Source organism: Chlorocebus sabaeus, chromosome 9, assembly GCF_047675955.1.
Source record: "Chlorocebus sabaeus isolate Y175 chromosome 9, mChlSab1.0.hap1, whole genome shotgun sequence".
NCBI classification, from domain to species: domain Eukaryota; kingdom Metazoa; phylum Chordata; class Mammalia; order Primates; family Cercopithecidae; genus Chlorocebus; species Chlorocebus sabaeus.
Window position 1 is genome coordinate 129,898,751 of NC_132912.1, and position 18,723 is coordinate 129,917,473.

Sequence of the window (18,723 nt, forward strand, 5' to 3'; positions counted from 1 at the left end):
TTTAGTAGAGACAGGGTGGTCACTGTGTTAGCCAGGATGGTCTCGATCTCCTGACCTCATGATCTGCCTGCCTTGGCCTCCCAAAGTGCTGGGATTACAGGCATAAGCCACTGCGTCCGGCCAACGCATTTTTTTAAAAGTCATTTTGAGAACTGTCTTTATTTAACTAGCTGCAATTGTCCCAGAGCTTAATTAGAAGCAGCATATTGCAACTGTTTGGGTGCTATCTTGAGGCAAAATAATTACCCTATAATAATAATGTGTGTTTTAGTAAACTTGTCATTATTGTCATAGAGGGCTGGAAAGAGTGTCTTAAAGCCCATGAGGACCCTGGGGTACTCTGCAAATAGCAGACTTCTAAAGCTGAAGGAAAAAATTAAGTGAAAAAAACACTGTGTGAGTGGTCAGAAGCCCCATGACCTTATGCATGATGGCACAGCCCACCCTATAATGACAAGAAGGTGTTGTATTCCACTGATACTTGGGGGCTCTTCTGTGATCCCTGGGATCGCTGTGTGTACATCCCCAGAGGCTCTCTCAACACAGTTACCAAGGTCAGGTGGGTTACTTAGACCATCTCTCTAGCTCATACCCTGTACTTCCGGGGGCTGAAGGTGACAGGACAGACCCCAGCCCAAGACTGGAGGCTGATTAGAGTTGCCAGACATCCACTATATACAAAGCATGTCCTGAATTTTGCAACTTTTGTCCTGGATCCTTTATTAATTTGTCAGGATGCCCTAAATGTCCTGTATTCAGCTTTTCTTTTTTCCAATCAATTACAGAATTCAGCAACAAGAGCTGTTATTCAAATTTAACCGGGCATACCCTGGGCTGAGGAATGTTGCTGCCCAACCCGTGCTCTTGGTTAATGGACAAGGCAGCAATGCCTGCGTCCCTCCATTAATACTCACTTAAAAACACTGATTCCTCCTTTCTGGTTATATTTTAATGTCCCCAGGGAAGAAGTCAAATAACTCCTCCTGCAGTTTCTTTAGTGACCAAAAGAGCAAACTCCGTGACGGGCCCTTTGTCATAGCTGTTTTGGTCCCAGATCCAGCTGATAGGTTTCTTGATGAAATAACGTCTGCGAATCCCTTTCTCAGAGCGGCAGGCGGTGTGAGTGTGAGAGAATCTGCAGTGACCGCGGGTGATGGGCGGGACGTGGTGGTGGAAGGTGGTGATGGAGACCTCCTTAAAACCCCAGGTGGTGAATTTCTTCTTCCCTCCTCCCTGGCTCACTGCCTTTTAGCAGCTGTGGCATGGCCAGGGCATGGGGAGCTTCTCCAGGCACACTTAGCTGAAGAGATGATGCTGTCAGAGGACAGCAGTTACTAGTAAGTAACCTACATTTCCCTTCTACTCTGGCTGTTCCCTGCTGTCTAAACAGAGAAAGTGGAATTAAGTTTATTATCTGTGACCTAATGCTAATTCCTCTTACCTCCTGCCTTTGTGCAAAGGGATAAGGGCCATTTAAAAAGTAGTGGACGAAGCTTTAGTATTGTCAACACTTTCAAGGGTTATAAAACAAATCTATTGAATGAACAAGAGTGTGAGAGACAGTATTCTAGAGTCATGTGTGATCGTCCAAATTGTATATTTCATTATAAAAAGTATATAAAGTCATGGTATTATAGAGTGTTAAAATTATACATTATCAATGAATCAAGAAATTAAAATTCCTGATGAAATTCTTGTCAAATCACTTTCATGTCTACTAAAGCTTTTAACTTTTTCTCTAGTAAAATAGTGGTCAAAATCAGCATGTGGAAAGTAGGCCAGTGATACTGAAGTCGTAAGCGATGCTTCCAAGCCTAGAGATATTGCAGCAACCTCTTCCAAGCCTGATAGCCCCTTGCGAAGAGTGCTTTCAAATGGGTAACTTGAAAAAGCCAGCTAAGCAAAGATCAGTGGAATCATAGAACATTAAGACATGGCAACTTGAGAAAAAGATTTAATTTGCACCTTTTTTTTTTTCTTTTTTTAAATTAGATTTTTTTTTAAGTGATACTTTTCAAATGTTACTTTCAGAAGCTGTTATTTTGGTCTGTTTCTTTCATCCTACATGTGCTAATTTCCTTGATTAATTTGGAGAACATCTGCATATAATTCCGTGGTCTTTTCATTGGCAAAACCTCACAGCTTTGTGCAAGACTTGGAGAGTTCACATTCCAGACAGTCTGGGATTGTATCTAATTGAAATGCCAAACCTACCGAAGTGCCAGAGCGTAAGTGTATAATTATGTAATTTTCTCTTGATCTTTCAGAGTCTTCCTGAGAGCAATTAATCAGTATGCAGATATGCTGAACAAAAAATTTCTGGATCAAGCCAACTTTGAGCTACAGGTAAGAGAAGAGGTAGACACGACCTTTGTGGAGAAATTATGTTGGAACAAATTGCTGGTCTGAGCCAATATCTTACAGTATTTCTAATCCTTGAACTTAATTGATCTCCCATCCAAGATGCGGAAATGGAATTTATAGTATGTACTATTGGAACCTGAGGAGTGAAAATTATGCCTTTGGAGTATTTGCTTAATTTAGCAAGGAAGGAGATAGAGTTGTTTCAGAGAGAAGCTATTGAATCAGAGTGACAAGGAGGAACTCTCCAAGCAGGGAGGCCACCGAGTCCCAGTGTGTGTAGCTGCCAAAATTGTCTCAGCTTATCTTACTGTGGAGGGAGGATCAGCAGAGGAGGAGACGCGGGTCTGCACCTCGAGCTTAGTTTGCTTTTATAACTCTGTGTTCCTCCGTATCCTCTCTCGGCCTTGTGCTACTAGCAGTGGCTTTTACCTGGCCAGAGACCCTGCCCCCGAGACCCCATGGTCCCTCGGAAATGCTCCTTTGGTGCATGCAGTGTGAGAGCGCGTGTGTGTTTGTGTGTGTGTGTGCATGCCTGCTGTGAGGATTGATTTTTGCCTGGCCTGATTTCTTACTGTGCATCCAAAATGTGTGGCTCTCACTTCCATTGTACTCTTGATGTGTTTCTGCTAATAATGATGTTATCTGTCATTATTATCACTTAGTTGTTATTTTAGTATAGTTTACAAATTTTTGAAAGGCATGCAGATACAAATGGCATGTTTATTTCCTGGGCAACATGGTTCACTCTCTCAAAAGGAACCCGAAGAATTTTTGTTTACCCATTGGGTGATCTAACCCCAAAATAAGTTACCCAATAGCAAAAATTATATAGCCACCTGCTTTTCCATTTGCATTGCCCTTATTTTTATAATTTTTTAATTTTAAATTTTTATTGTATTGGCATTATAGGACAGAATTAGATAATAATATATCAGGTGCCATATATCTAAACATGTTACTTGTTTGTAATTTTTTTAATCATTTTCTCTGCTGAATGCTTGTTTTCATATGTCATAATAACATACTTTCTCCTGATACAATGTATATGTGCTGAATATCAGTTTAGCAGCTAAAATAGGAAACATTCCTTCCTACCCCTTTGCTGCCTCTCACTGCTCCTCTGCAGGAGTAACTTTTAACTCATTGCTCTAAATTCTTTGCCACGCTTTCAGCATTTATGTGGGCCTCTGTGTGTTTTCTTTTGGCCTTTAACATGAACTGGATCATACTCTGTGTTTTTCAGCTCTGTCATATTCCACGATGTGAATGTACCAACATTTATTCAGCCATTTCTGCACTGATAACCTAGAGGCCGTTCCAGTTCTTTACAATCACAAGCTGTGCTACCGTGAAGGCCGAGATACGTGTGGCTCTTAGTGCACGCATTGCTGTGGAATAGGTTGATCTCTAGGCCGAATGATACGACATTTTAAGTTTGATGGAAAATGAGCAGTTTCCTTCCTGACATGATTTTAGCAATTTGCCATCCCACCAACCTTGTTTGAGAGCAGCCACTTTCTATCTAGAATCTTCTTCAACACTGATTTCTTTAAAATGATTGATTTCTGTTTTTATTGGCATTTTTCTGATGATTGTTTAGGCTAAGAATACTTAGCAGCCATGTGGGTTTCTGCTGTGAACTCTCTGATCATTTCTTCTGCTCATGTTTGTATTTGACTGTCTTCCTTTTTTATAAGTTGGAATTCTTGATATAGGCTAGGCATGGTTTTAGGCTTATCGTATAGAAATATTTCATTTTTCTACAGTGAAATCTGTAGAAAATCTGTGTTTCTTTTACAGCTGTCTGGTTTTATGTTTTACTTGGCAAATCTCTCCTTGCCTTAATATTATATACTTCTAAATTTTACTATTTTGTATTAGTTAGAATCTGCTAATGCCTTTGTGGTTTTGTGTTTTTGTGTTTGTTTTACCTTTCAGATGTTTAATCCATTTGGGATTTCTGTAGTTAGTACGGGGGTAAGGATCTAACTTACTACATCATTTCATGAATAGATGACCCTTTCTCCAATGATTTGAAATTATAATTAACATAATTATAAATATATATATAAATATATTATAAATATATAAATATATGTGTGTATAAATTCCATTTTTTGTGTTAATATCATAGAGGCTTAATCCTTTTACCTTTGTGCCCAGCTAGCAGAGTCACTACTTTTCCACTTGTTTTTTTATTTGTTTGTTTGTTTGTTTGAGACGGCATCTTGCTCTGTCTCCCAGGCTGCAGTGCAGTGGCGCAATCTCGGTTCACTGCAAGCTCCGCCTTCCGGGTTCACGCCATTCTCCGGCCTCAGCCTCCTGAATAGCTGGGACTACGGGCGCCCGCCAGCACGCCTGGCTAATTTTTTATATTTTTTAGTAGAGACAGGGTTTCACCGTGCTAGCCAGGATGGTCTTGATCTCCTGACCTCGTGATCCGCCTGCCAAAGTGCTGGGACTACAGGCGTGAGCCACCACGACCCGCCTTCCACCTGTTTTGTACTGCAGAATTATCTTGGCTGTTTTTGTGCATGTCTTGTTCTATTCGGAGTTTAAAATCAGATGGCTGAGTTTCTCTTTTAAAAACATACCACTTGGATTTTAGCTGGAATCCCATTGAATTGATAAATAAATTTGTGGGAAGTTTATAGTATTTGAGGGAATACTTTGCAGTATTTTTTTCCCCATCTCATGCTGGACTATTTAGGTATTTGTTGTGCCATTTTTCTAGTTTTTTCTAGGTCAGGTCTCACGCGTGGCTTGCTGGGTAGACTCCTGTGTGTTGTAGGTGTGGCTGCTCTGGTGGGGGAGCCTGTTTCTCGGCATGCTGGTTCTCCCTGGCTTTCTTCCTGTTTCAGGAGGATGGCCCCTTGGACTCTCACCGTGAGCCCAAACACCTTGCAAGCCATGTGCTTCAGGGCCTACATAGAGCTTTGCCCCTTGGCAGGTGTGACACACATATTTATTGTTTGAGGAGGGTTTGGCAGGAATTGCTGCCTGCTGTCAGCTGCATTCTGACAGTCACAGTCAGAGGCCCATCTAGAACAGGACCCGTGTCTGCACGTACCCAGAACAGATCTTAATTTAAACACCACCGCCACTACCTGAGTGCTCTGCCTCAAAGGCAGTCCTGGTCCTATATATGAAAAGAACGAACTAGGAGTTGGTGAAGCTGTCGTGTAAAAAGAAGCGTTCGTGTTTTGTTGTTGCTGCTGCTGTTGGCTGTTGTTGTTAAAGGGAGCAGGTAGGAATTAAGATCTGTTCTGTGTCCTTGCAGGCGTGGGTCCTATTCTGGCTGAGCCCCTGACCATGATTCTCAGAATACAGGTGGCTGCAGCCGTTGATTCCTGCCGGTGCTGTGGCAAGGCTGAAATCGGTGGGAGTCCCAAAAACAAAAGGAATGACTTGTATTTTATTGACTGGTGCTCCCCTTTCTTTATAAAGGGGGCTAAAAAAAAGAGAGCCCCACTGTGGGCTCTGAGGTTGGGGGTCCCGGGCTCAGACCCCCATTCTGCTTCATGTGTTTCCTGTAGCTTTGGGCTGGTCTCTAAATCTCAGCTCTGCAATGGAGATGACAGCACCTATTTGGTTATTCTGTGGTAATCAAATGAGCTGGTGTATGACTATAGAAAGTGTGCCATTCATGGGAAGTGTTGGATAAAGGCAAACCCAACAGATTTTTCTCAAATCCTACAAATGCTCTTAAATTGCCACTTACTTCTCAGGTCATTAAAAATAGGGTCAATACAATGTTCACACTTTATTTTTATAGAACTCTTTGCTGCTATCTCCTTTGATATAATAAATATTATCCCTGGTTTGTAAATGAGAAAACTGAGACCCACAACTTTCTTCTAAAGGCCATTGTCTTTTAAACCACACATATGTAGTCCCTAAACCCTTGAAATATGGGTTTATTCAAACACGAAATATTTGATCTTTTTACATTTGTTTTCCTTGTCTAGTGTATATATGATTTGGGGGTATAGTAGCATCCTAAATTTTGGAAATCTATACTATTCTTAACTGAAGAGCTTCATAATTACATTAATAAAAGCTAACATTGGCCCGGCAAGGTGGCTAACACTTGTAATCCCAGCACTTTGGGAGGCTGAGGGAGGTGGATCACTTGAGGTCAGGAGTTCGAGACCAGCCTGGCCAACGTGGTGAAACCCCATCTCTACTAAAAATACAAAAATTATCCAGGCATGGTGGTGCACACCTGTAATCCCAGCTACTCAGCAGGCTGAGACAGGAGAATTGTTTGAACCCAGGAGACAGAGGTTGCAGTGAGCCGAGATCATGCCACTGCATTCCAGCCTGGGCAACAAAGGGAGACTCCATCTCAAAATAAATAAATAAATAAAAATAAACAAACTAACATTGATGAAGTGCTTACACATGCTCTGTACCATACCGCCTTAAATTCTGTGCATATATTTACTTCTTTGATCTTCTGAGCACTCCTATAAGATAGATACTCTTGAAATTCCCATTTCATCCATGAGGAGACTGAGGCAGAAAGAGGTTAGAGTAGTTGTCTGAGTAAATGGCAGAGCCGGGATTTGAATATGTGCACTGTGCCCTCCGAGCCCACACACTCAGGCCTGAACTACACCGTGGGTGGCTGGTTAGCGACATGTATAGAGTGAGTGTGGGTTTTTTTTTAACTTTTCAGAAGTGTGTGCTGAGGAAATGCTAAATGTCTGAGAGCATTGTGAGATCCTGTATCAAGCTGTTTAACAACTTAGCATCTCCTCCTTTTTGGTTTTCAGCTGTGGAACAACTACTTTCACCTGGCTGTTGCTTTCCTTACTCAAGAGTCCCTGCAACTGGAGAATTTCTCAAGTGCCAAGAGAGCCAAAATCCTTAACAAGTAAGTTCTCGTCCAGCTCTGAAACTGCGGGCAGGAGACTCCAACTCTAATAGCATAATTTTCATGTCGTTTCTAAGCCAACTTGGTACAAATTGAGATGTAATCACGGTGTAATGAAAGGGTAGTTTTAAATCATGGATCAGGTTTTGCCTTTTCTAACCCATGAATCAAGATCTAAAATTGCAGGACTCATCTTGGAAGGTTCCAGGTCAGTGTAATTCAAGACTATTAGTGCAATGCAGAATTTCAGTTTCCGGAGATAATTCCTTTTGCTGCACACTATTCTGATGCCATTTCACATATGGTTCACTTTAGTGCTTAATTCTTCAATTCGAAAGGAGCTTCTGATGAAAGCTCTTGGCTCTGTTGGGATTGTTGAATAACTCATTGGGGAGTTATTGGTGGTTCCTTCTTGGCAGCAGAAAACCCCTGTCTTCTTCCGGGCAGGAGCTTTAAATGGACTGAAGTGGCACCATGTATCATTGTAAATAAACATCTCCGAAGCTCCATGAAGGCTGAGATCCTTGCCGGCTCCTTCCGCTCTGTAACCCCAGTTTGCATCATGCACTGCTCATGATTCAGTCTCAAGAAACACAATTGTTGCATGGGTTTCCTTCCTGTGTTTGGGCACCCGGAGGGTCTTGCTCCTCTCTTTTTGCCTCAGTTTCACTAATTTCTCACTGCTGTCGGTGTTCCTTTCATGAGTCCTTTGGAGAAGAGTTCTGAAATTGCTTTGGTGTTGCCGAGTCATCAGTCACTGTTTGTCATTTTATAAATACCTCTACAATACCATTCTAAGGCTTGGCCAACTCCATGCTGCTAACTGAGGTTAGAGATTCCAGAAAGAGTTTCAGAAGGCGGCGGCTGCTCTTTCTCGTATCCTGTGAGTCTGTATCTCACTTTCAGGGCAAATCCAAAGCACATTATCTCTGGAGAGTAAGAATTATAGTCATGAGCTGGGCTCTGGTGCTCAGCCAGTAATGGTAATACCAGCTACTTGGGAGGCTGAGGCAGGAAGATCACTTGAGCCCAGGAGGTCAAGGCTGCAGTGCACCCTCATCATACCTGTGAATTGCCATGCACTCCAGTCTGGGCAACATGGCAAGACCTCCTTTCAAAAAAAGAGAAGAGAAAGAATTACAGTCACGCACCACATAACCACAGACTACATGCTGTGTTTTTACTGTAACTTTTCTTTGTTTAGATACACAAATACTCACCATTGTGTTACATTTGCCTGGTATTTATTATAGTCACATGGTACCTTACAAACATGTCATACAGGTTTGTAGCCTAGTAACAGCAGGCTATACCATATGGCCGAGCTATGTAGTAGGCTGTGGTATCTCGGTTTAAGTTCACTCTACAATGTTCACACAATGACAAAATCACCCAGCGACGTGTTTCTCAGAACATATCCCTGTCATTAGCAAAGCGTGAGTGTATTTCAGCAAATCATTTACTCAGCCTGTACTTTATGTCAGTGACTTTCTAAGCATTTCATGTGCATTTTTCATCTATAATCATTAAAAAGCAAAACTATTCCTTAGGCCCTCGTATCTGCCCTAGTTTCTAGATGAAGAAGGTCACACACAGTGACCGAGCCACTTGGCCAGTCCTACACCTAGAATGTGGCAAAGCAGCATTCTCATCTAGGCGGTTCAGGGCCCACGATTTTCACCTGGGCTGCTTTTAGAACCTTCGAGCTTTTGGTCTGCGCCTATCTGACTAAAGATCACCTTTCACCTGGCCATCTTTCCTCCAGGCTTCCTCAGCTGGGTGATTCCTGTCTGACAGCCATCCATGCAAACAGTGATCATTGTTCAGAAACAAGAAATGCACTTGCTGAGCCGAGCACTGAGAATGGTGTAGGCAGAGTGGGTGCTCGCCTCTGACTACCGGGGCGGCACGCAGCAGCTGTAGCCCCCCACCTCGGGGCCTGCACAGGTGGCTGCCGCTCGTCCTGGCTTCTAGCATCAAGAGACAGACTTCTCCAGGCTGCATCTTCTGGAGACTGGCTCAGCAGAGGCGCGGGCTCCTGCTTTGTGGAATGCACACTCCCTCAGGGCCCAGGGGGAGGGAGGGATGGCGCTTTGTGGTTGTTGCTGCTGTTGTTGATTTGTCTTCGTTCTGGAAATTGTAGTGCAGAAGGTAGTGACCAGCACACACTAAGCAAATGAAGCACAATGCACTTCAATGCACTGTGAATCCACTAGGTGCAGACAAACCTCCTTCAGCACACGCCCCTTGTTGCCCCATCCAGTGAAAGGACAGCTCGGCCACAGCAGGTGGAGCCGCCTGCCCACGTACCCAGGGCCCACTGTGGGGTGAAACTGGGACCCGAGCCCAGCCCCAGCTGTCTTCAGAGCCCACTCTTTGCCAAGCACGCTGCAGCTCCTAGCCTTGGAGATGCCTGCGGGAGAAGACAGGTGAATTTAAACTAGAAATCTGCCTCAAAAGAACGGGCATCTTCTTAGTGGATTCTAGAATAAAACAGTTTGGGGCTGAGCACCCCGCAAGCCCTAGCAGGGCAGCTCTGTGCTGCGCCCTTCCTCCTGTTGGTGTGAGTGTTAAGAGCCTAAGGCAACTTCAAGACAAGCATTAACACCGGTGTAGTGGCTCATACCTGTAATCCCAGCACTTGCGAAGGCCAAGATGGGAGGATAGCTTGAGTCCAGGAGTTTGAGACCAGCCTGTACAACATGACAACACCCTTCTCCACAAGAAAATACAAAAATTCGCCAGGCATGGTGGCGCACACATGTGGTGCCAGCTACTCCGGAGGCTGAAGTGGGAGGATCTCTTGAGCCCAGGGGGTCGGGGCTGCAATGAGCCATGATCACACCACTGCACTCCAGCCTGGCTGACAGAGAGACCCTCTGTCTCAAAAAAAAAAAAAAAAGAAAAGAAAAGAAAAAAGAAAAAGAACATTAACCTCGAAGGGCTTTGGCTGCTAAAGAAAACGTTTGCTTCCCACATAGTGGCGTGGATTCAGAAGCTTCAAAGCCACAGAAAATTAAACACAGCCAGCTGGTATCACCCCCTCAGGAGTCACCCAGGGTCTCTCCTTAGGGCTTTTGTATTCTCTTTGTCACAGTAGTAGCAACAGGAGACTCTGGAGTTTCCCCAGGAAAAGTCCCCAGGCAATTCACAAGTTGTCTTTGCAGACCCTGGCAGGATAGCCTCGGGGCTTTGTGCTGTCCGAGGGGCCTCTCCAGAACTCCCCTTGTGGAGGTGACAGGAGATCCAGGACAAAGCCCCGGAGCCTGAGATAAGGCTGCCTTGACCTTGAGGCCGCGCGGCACACATGTGGAGGGTCAGCCTTATTTATTGTAGTCTTCATGCCACTTGATAAGCCTTCAGTCCTTCATAGTCCATTTGCAAATTTTATTTCTAAATAGCAAAACCTGCATAAGAAATATGTGAAGATGTCCTACCCCAGTGCTTAAATTTTCTCGGGCACATATAGTGCCTAGAAATGTGATTTAAAATTGTCTGGTTAAAAGGGATTCAGTGCCCGCTCTGTGCTCAGTCGAGCCATGGTCCTGGTGCTGGGGACAAAGACACAGACCTCATAATGAAGGTGATGGTCTAGTGGGGTAAATGGAGAAGCAAAAATAATGAATGGAGTGGGGCACACATGGAGTGGTGACAGAGGGCCTTGGCAGCCCGGAGATGGCCTGTGGGAATCAGCCGTGGGAGACAGAGGCCTCCTGGCAGCTTGAGCTTCCCGGCTGGGTGGTGAAGGCAGCTGAGAGGTTTGCCAGGGAACATCAAATGCCAAAGGGCATGGCGCCATCTACATATAAGCAGAGACATGATCTGGGTTGTCGAAGTGTAAGGGAGCAGCAGGACCTGGGCAGCTTGGAGCTTGGGGCAGGGCGTGGGGGCTCGTGGTCTGGGAGTCAACCTCACGCTCTGAGCAAATGGGGAGCGCTGACTTGGAGCCCCATGGAGCAAGATGCATGCACCTGTCTGTTTCTAGGGGGAAAGCCGTGTGGTCTAAAGGTGGAGCCATGACATACCCACTTAGTAGGCTCAGCACTGCCTCCATCTGGGGCCTGTCTCACTCTGGGGCTTGTGAGTCCAACCTAAGGCATCCGAGGGAGCATCCCCAGCCCCTCAGCCTACCCTTCCCTTCCCCCTTGCAAGCCCTGCAGCTCCTCACCTCTGCTTGGTCCACAGCTTTGTGGCTCAAAACAATAGAAATTCTGCATCAGGAGACCTGCTTGCTCCATCCTCCTAATGACTGAGGTTGGGGAGATAATTAGGATTTTCATTCTAAAGACATTCCCCAACGTGCATGGGAGTAAATAAAAGAATGGGCCACACCACGCAGAGAACTGATTATGGCAGACCCAAATTGAGTATGATATTTGCCAGTGTACCACAAAATAACCCCTAGGAATCAAGTCCATAATATGAAATTTTAACTGACTCGACCTTCAGACATCCTTGGTGCTAGTGACTCCCAAGGAAGGACAGAGATGTTAACAGAATTCTAAACCTGACCAGCAGCTCTTCCTCCCAACCCAGCCCCCTAGACTTTTTTACCTTATTGGGGCTCAGGAAATATGACCAAAATGTAAAAGGGATGACTTTTGATTAGCAGCCAGCTTGACAATTTTGGTATGCAAGACACGTGCATCCTGGTATGGGGCCGTATGTTGAAGGACTGCAAAGGAGCTTCTGCGTTCAGGACCAGAAGAGGAAAAGGGTTCATGAATTGGGCCTCCTGCATATCTCAGCATAAAGTGCTCACTTAAAGTTTCAGCACAAGAGGTTAAAGTTTGATGGCAAAGTTCAGCTCAGTGCAGAGAGGCCATCCACAAAGACCTCCTCCCCACGTCGTCCCTAGGCTGCTTTCTGTTTTGGGGAGGTTTTGTTTTTGTTTTTGTTTTTTTGTAACTATACAAGGCTGCAGTGTTCCTAAGAGGATAGGTTTCACAATGGGACCAAAATATCCCCTTCTGACCAAACACTGGGTTCTGCACCTCCAGGAGATTAAGTCAAACTCTAGATACTACCTTTAAGGAAACTAACAGGAAATAAACATGCTATGCAAGCCCCACTTTGCAGTGTGACCTAATCAGAAGCCGCAACTGTATATTTCTGATTGTAACAGGAGATATGATTAATTTAATTTGTGTCTGTGCTAATTTTTTTTAAGAGACTGAAATTATTCAAAGTTAAATTCACTTATTAGAAGGAGACTCAGGGAGTTAGACTTAACAAGCGGTGACCTGTGCCAATTTCAAGTCAGAAAAGCTCACTGTGTCCCACATGCACTGGTGGTGGTGTGTCCTGCCTCAGGCAGGTAGGCACTGTCACATCAGACCTGTGTCTGGCAAGGTTTACTCTCATTCATTGGTTCCTATTTGAGGTCCTACCCCCTCTCACCTCTTTAAGAACCCACCAGTCTTTCCCATGAAGTTAAAAATGCCTCACCCCAGCCATCAGCTCCCTCCAACTTCCTTTAGGTCCATCTCAGCCCTCTCCTTGTCTCCTTTCCCCACCTCCCAGCCACTCTGATGCTGGCTCTGGGCACTGCATTCCCCCAGAACCTCAGCCAGGTCCCAGCTGCCCCCAAGCAGGTGGAAGGGTGTTCAGCCTCCTAGATATTCTCCTCCATCCTCAACAGGTTTCTTCTTTCCCTCCATCTCAGAACACGCTTTTCTTCGCTCTCGGAACTCTCCTGAGTTGTTCTCCAAGCTTTTTGGTGTCTGTTCTCTCTTGTCAGATTCCTACCCCTGAACCCCAGCATTGAGTGGCAGGGGGCTCCTCACACCTTGGTCTTAGGCCTTCACATTCTATGCTCTTTCCTTAGGAAAGCATTTTTCAAACTGCAGGTCTCAACCTTTGATTGGGTCAGAATATTCACTTAAAGGGCCATCATATCTGTTTCCTAGGCTGATGTGCCATAACAGTGAACACAAACCAGGTGACTTGAATTTATTGTCTCACAGTTATGGACACCAGAGGTCCAAAATCAAGGTGTGGGCAGGATTGGTTCCTTCTGGAGGTTCCCTGCCTCCCTCCTGGCTTCCGGTGGCTGCCCCAGTCTTCAGCGTTCTTTGGTTTGTGGCTGTGTCACTCCAATCCCTGCCCCATCTTCCTGTGGCCTTCTTCCTTGTGTCTTCCTATGTATCTGTGTCTGTCAATCTCCCTCTCCTTATAAGGACACAGGTCACTGGATCTAGAGGCCACCCTACTCCAGTATGACTTCATCTTACCTTGAGTACATCTGCAAAGACTATTTCCGAATAAGGTCACAGTCATGGATACCAGGGTTTAGGACTTCAACATAGCTTTAAAGGGGACACAGTCCAACCCACACTAGTCATGACCAATAGACTTTTTTTTTTCTTTTTTCAGTGAAATAGAATCTAGGAAAAAATACCAGCATTCATTGCGGGCAGTAAGGTTAAGCATCATTTCATAAAACTTTATACACATACACGTATATTAATATATGTGCTGGTTAATAAATGTATTTTTTATGTCAGAAAAGTTTATGAAACTTAAAAAAAAGTGGCGGGGGCGGGGGCTTTAAAAACACCTGCTTCCTGCAGCGTCTGCTCACAGTGCATCCCCCTCACCTCCGGTCTCTTCCACTGAAGGAGCCAGCTCTGTGTTCTGCAGCCACACCCACCAGGCACTCACCTACTCCCCACCTGCCACGGGGCCTTGGCGCCTGCTGGTCCTTCTGCCCAGAATGCTCTTCCCTACGCTCTTCGTCCAGATTTCATCTCTCCTTCTTCAAATCTCAGAGCAAATATTACTGCCCTAGAGAACTCCTGCCAGAGCCAAGCTGAGCCCACTGTTAAATTTTCTCACAGTTCCCATGTTTTCCCTACAAAGCCGTGATCCTGGCCTTCACAAAAACAATTCCTCTATGTGTCTATACATGTTTATCTTGTGTGATCATTTTGTTAATGTTCGTCTCTCTTACCATGCTCATAGCCCACTGTGGTTTGTGGGTCTTGTCTGTTCTCCATATTATAGTAATATTAATATTCCAATATGAATATTCATATTCCTGCATTAGCTTTGTGTCTGGCCCAAGTGCTCAGTAAATGTTCACTAAGTGAATCGATCTAAATGACCATTGCAGCCATAAGGGGATAATTATGCCCAGCCTGAGATTTTAAAGGAAGGACCTAGCGTGGCTCCAGTGCCTGCCAGATAAGACAGGGACATCATCACTCTCTTGTTCTTCACAAAAACCTAGGACTGAGCATCATGCACCATTCTCCCAGCACTACAGAGGAGGAGACGGAGGTCAGAGTGGTCAAGTAAATTGCCTGGTGTGCTTAGATTCAGGCTCAGGCTGGCCTTACCCCCAAGCCTGGGCTGTCGCTCGGGGTATATTTCTTGGAGTGAAGATGCAAGAAACCGTGCTAAGGTTAGACCACAGGGACCAAATTCACACAATTTTATGTCCATGTTACAGCCTGGATGTGGGATCCCAGATCTCCCTGGGTGGTAGGAAGTGTGCCTCCTAAGCATACGTTCTCCTGCTCAGTCATGCCGTGGGTGGGCGCAGGTGAGAAGCTCCAGGCCATCCTGGCTCGGTGGAGTCAGGCATGTGTGTTCCCCACTGTGAATCTCAGCTCTCTTATTGAGAAAATGGGCACAGAGGTGTCGGCTTGCTCAGCTCATAGTCTGATTCCAAAATCAAGTGAAAGGAAAGCACTTTGAAAGATGCGACGCTGTGTCGTGCTGTGGAGGCACGGAAAGTCCCTGGTCCCGGGGGTGCGTGCTGTGGGTGTGGGAGTCTGAAGACTTGGATTCTCTACTCCTTCCCGGTGAGGATGGCCATGTCCTTTTGCTTCTCTCCTGTACAACTGGTGCAGTCCCTTAGGCTGTTTATTGCTAGAGAGGAACTTAGTTATGGTCCCCAGGGCTGCCGCCAGCCCGGGGTTCTGCTTCCAGGCAATAAGCTTTATTAGCCCTACACTCCCAATTATCCTTTTTTCCTCCTCCGTGGGAAGAACGAAGAAATGGCTTGGGAAGCCCTCTTGAGGTCTGGTGACAGCTGTGACTTTATTTGGGGATTATTCTGGGGCATGTATAGATTCATCAAAGCTGCCTTCTTATTAAAACCAAGGAAAAGATCCCTCTCGCTGCCAGGGACATCCAGCCGGCCCTTCCCCTCCCAACTGCCCGCTCTCCCTCACTGCCTCTGCTCCAGGCTAGAGCGCCCTTGTCCTGTTTGACAATTAAAACCGCATCTTTAGCACCTTGATGCTGCAGGCCCGACTCTCCTGAGGGGTGTGCTCTCCTGTCCTTGCTAATCCCCCAGTTCTCAAATACTGCCAGCGACTGTCATCTTCCACCTACACGACAGTAAAGTCTACCTGAGACTGGAACTCCCTCACCCCTCAACCTCCTTCACCACCCAATGGAGAGGCATTGTGCAGGGAGGCAGGGAGGGGTGGGGAGCAGCAGGGAGGGGTGTGGAGCATCGGGGAGGGGCGGGGAGGCGCAAAGAGGATGGGGAGGAGTGGATACACCTGGCCTTCCAGATCCAGCTCTGGAAATACAATAAGTCACTCCTGAATTTCCCAAACCACAAGTGGAAAATCCACTGCAGCTGAGTCTCCTGTACTTTAGGATGTCTGAACTTTAGGATTTCCCTGGAATCATTATCATTCTAATCATTCTGGGACCTGAGGGAAGTAACTGAGCCGGGTCCAGCAAGGCACAGACACTGATAAGTTCAGCCTAGCATCGGGCCTTTTTTTTTTTTTTTTTTTTTTTTGAGACAGAATCTTGCTCTGTCGCCCAGGCTGGAGTGCAGTGGTGCAATCTCAGCTCGCTACAACCTCCACCTCCCAGGTTCAAGCAATTCTTCTGCCTCAGACTCCCAAGTAGCTGGGATTACAGGCACCCACCACCACACCTGGCTAATTTTTGTGTTTTTAGTAGAGACAGGGTCTCACCATGTTGGCCAGGCTGGTCTTGAACTCCTGACCTCAGGTGATCCACCTGCCTCAGCCTCCCAAAGTGCTGGGATTACAGGCGTGAGCCACCGCACCTGGCCTGGGCCTTCCTATTTTGAGGGAATCATCCCAGAATGAGAAAAACTCTGTGTCGCTGGGATGGAGAAGCATGTGCAGAGCTTGAGTGGGTCAGTACATGCCAGGCCGATCCCACTGTGAACATTTCACCTCTGCTGGGGAACATGGGGGCAGGGGCTGTTTGTGTTCGGGGGGGCCACCTCTTTCTGATGCCACGTTCCTGGGCTTGCCCAACACCTGCTTGGCTGGAAGGTGACTCACCCACCTGCACAGCGAGAACCTCACCAACCTCAAGGATGCCAGCCTGCCAGGTCACCCCACAGCCAGCTGCATCCTTGTCCAACCCTGGCCGCGGCAGCCGCTGGGATCCCTTTGTCTTAGTGCAGGAGCAAAATGGGAATGGGGAGCCAGCACTACAAGCCTCCAAGCAGTGTTCAGTTCGTGTGTCTCCTGGGCAGTTGGGGGTGTGAGTTAGGCAGGTGCTTTCCTCTCTCCCACCCACCTGGATCCAGTAGCTTTACTGCCTGCGTGCTTTTGCCAACCATGGATGGGCCTCTCCTACTGTGGCCTCAATGCTGGGCCGTCTCCCCATCTGAGATCCACCCCCCTTAACTGAGTCTGCCTGCATCAGTGCTCACCTGGTTCAAGGCTGCGCTTAGAGCTAGCGTGTCCTTGTAGCGAGTGGCGTAGGCTCCAGTTCCTTTTCTCCGCCGGCGCTGTGGGCCAAGGTGCGTGGCCTCCCACGCACCACAGCAGAGCTGCCAGGCGAGATTGATCTTCTGTGGTTGAGATGATCACTCTGGCTGTAGCCTGCTCACGCCATGAGTGACAGACAGGTGCTTAGGGCACCAGAGACTTCTCTAATAAGGTGGCAGCAGGCCGAGGTTGTTGATTTACCGTCCAGGATCTTCGTCTCGAGAGCCACAGTGCGTTCATCTATAATCAGTGCTTTCCTTCTCACATCTCCTGACACGAGGATGAGCAGAGCAAGCTCGATGACACAGCTGCTCAACTGTAATCCTGTATGATCATTTTGCAAATTATTATTTTTAATATAATCAGCGTTTTCCTTAGGCAATAAAAGAAAAAGTTAAATTGCTCACAAACTAATAAAGGTTTATCTTCTGGAGCATCAAGTTCTGTTTACTCATGAAACACACACCTCCTCTGTGTGCCCTTCGGGAGGAAAATTAGCATTTATTTTCCCTGATAAACCAAAACAGTGGAAGATTTGTTGGCATCTTTTGGTGTTAAGCCCTTCCTTACATTTAAAATGACATAGAGGAATGCAGAACTTTGGAAGAGGTCTGCCCTGACTCTGGATTTAATTTTAACTTTGGAAAAAAACCTGTTGTGTGCAGTAGGATATTATGTGGTGTCTGCAGTGCCTAGACGCTAACAACATGCATGGAACCAAGCTCCCCCTTGGACCCAGGAGCCAAGAGACTGAAGAAAGGGAAATGCTTTCATGACTCTCCACAACTTCCCCCACGTTCCCACGGGAGGGACGATGTCGTGTACTCCTCAGTGATGAGAAAGTGAGATTCCCCCAGCTAGATCCCTCCTCCTTTGATTCCTTTTGGTGGCAAGAGAAGTTGAAGCTTTGACACTCTCTTTATTTGTCTCAGTGCTAGAAGGCTTTAACTGCACTTAAAACTAATTCCATTCCGATTTTCAGATGCTCTCTGGAGTGATTCAGTGTTTTTCTTTTCCCTGATTTCCAGGTACGGAGATATGAGGAGACAGATTGGCTTTGAAATCAGAGACATGTGGTACAACCTTGGTGAGTAGCCTGGATGTGGGAGCATGGTGAATATCTTGCATCCCTGGTGTGTCATGGCTCTAGCCCTGTTCATCAGTGTTGGGATGTCTTAAGATCTTAATGGCTTCTGTTCCTTGGACAGCAGTTGCTACTCTTTGTAGTAACTGTTTTCTGGATTTAAGAGATAGAAGACCAAAGGCAAGGAAAGAAAATCTCATGGGTGTGGCAAAAAGAAAAATCCGCAGAGCACCCTCTTGTGTCGGGTGGACACATGGCTTGGAGCTCTTCCCTCCCTGGCATTGCCTTCCTCCCCGAGTCGCCTCAGTTCCTTCTGTGTCAAACAGGAAGCTCATCCTGCTTTGACATTTGCCGTCACCTACCATATTCAGTTTTATAGACTCTGCCTTCTAAAGGGTTAATTCACCTCCTCGAAAGCAAATCCTGTATTTAGGTACGCTGCCACCAGGTGGTGGCAGCCTAACATGCTCCTGCACTCAAAGCAGTGAAGGGTCTGTGTGTATATATGAAATTAGTACGATTTTATTTATAAATTAAGTAATTAAGTTTTTCCAACTAATTTTATCATGAACAGTAAGAATAAATCCGCTATTAAAATTTCAACCAACGTGACATGTAATTCTTGTAGATAAGCCCCTTCAAGAAATCAGTGACTGACAACAACTTGGTATCTTCCC

At 45.9% G+C, this 18,723-nt stretch overlaps 1 protein-coding gene across 3 annotated transcripts in view; it reads left to right on the plus strand.

Moving 5' to 3' along the window:
* Nucleotides 1–18,723, plus strand: part of DOCK1 (dedicator of cytokinesis 1) — a 545,325-nt gene that overhangs the window by 428,956 nt on the left and 97,646 nt on the right. For all 3 annotated transcript variants that reach the window (XM_038009711.2, XM_007964409.3, XM_007964410.3), the window contains exons 30-32: nt 2,268–2,346; nt 7,143–7,243; nt 17,991–18,049. In XM_038009711.2, coding sequence (XP_037865639.1) covers nt 2,268–2,346; nt 7,143–7,243; nt 17,991–18,049 — 239 coding nt within the window. The remainder of the gene's footprint in view (nt 1–2,267; nt 2,347–7,142; nt 7,244–17,990; nt 18,050–18,723) is intronic.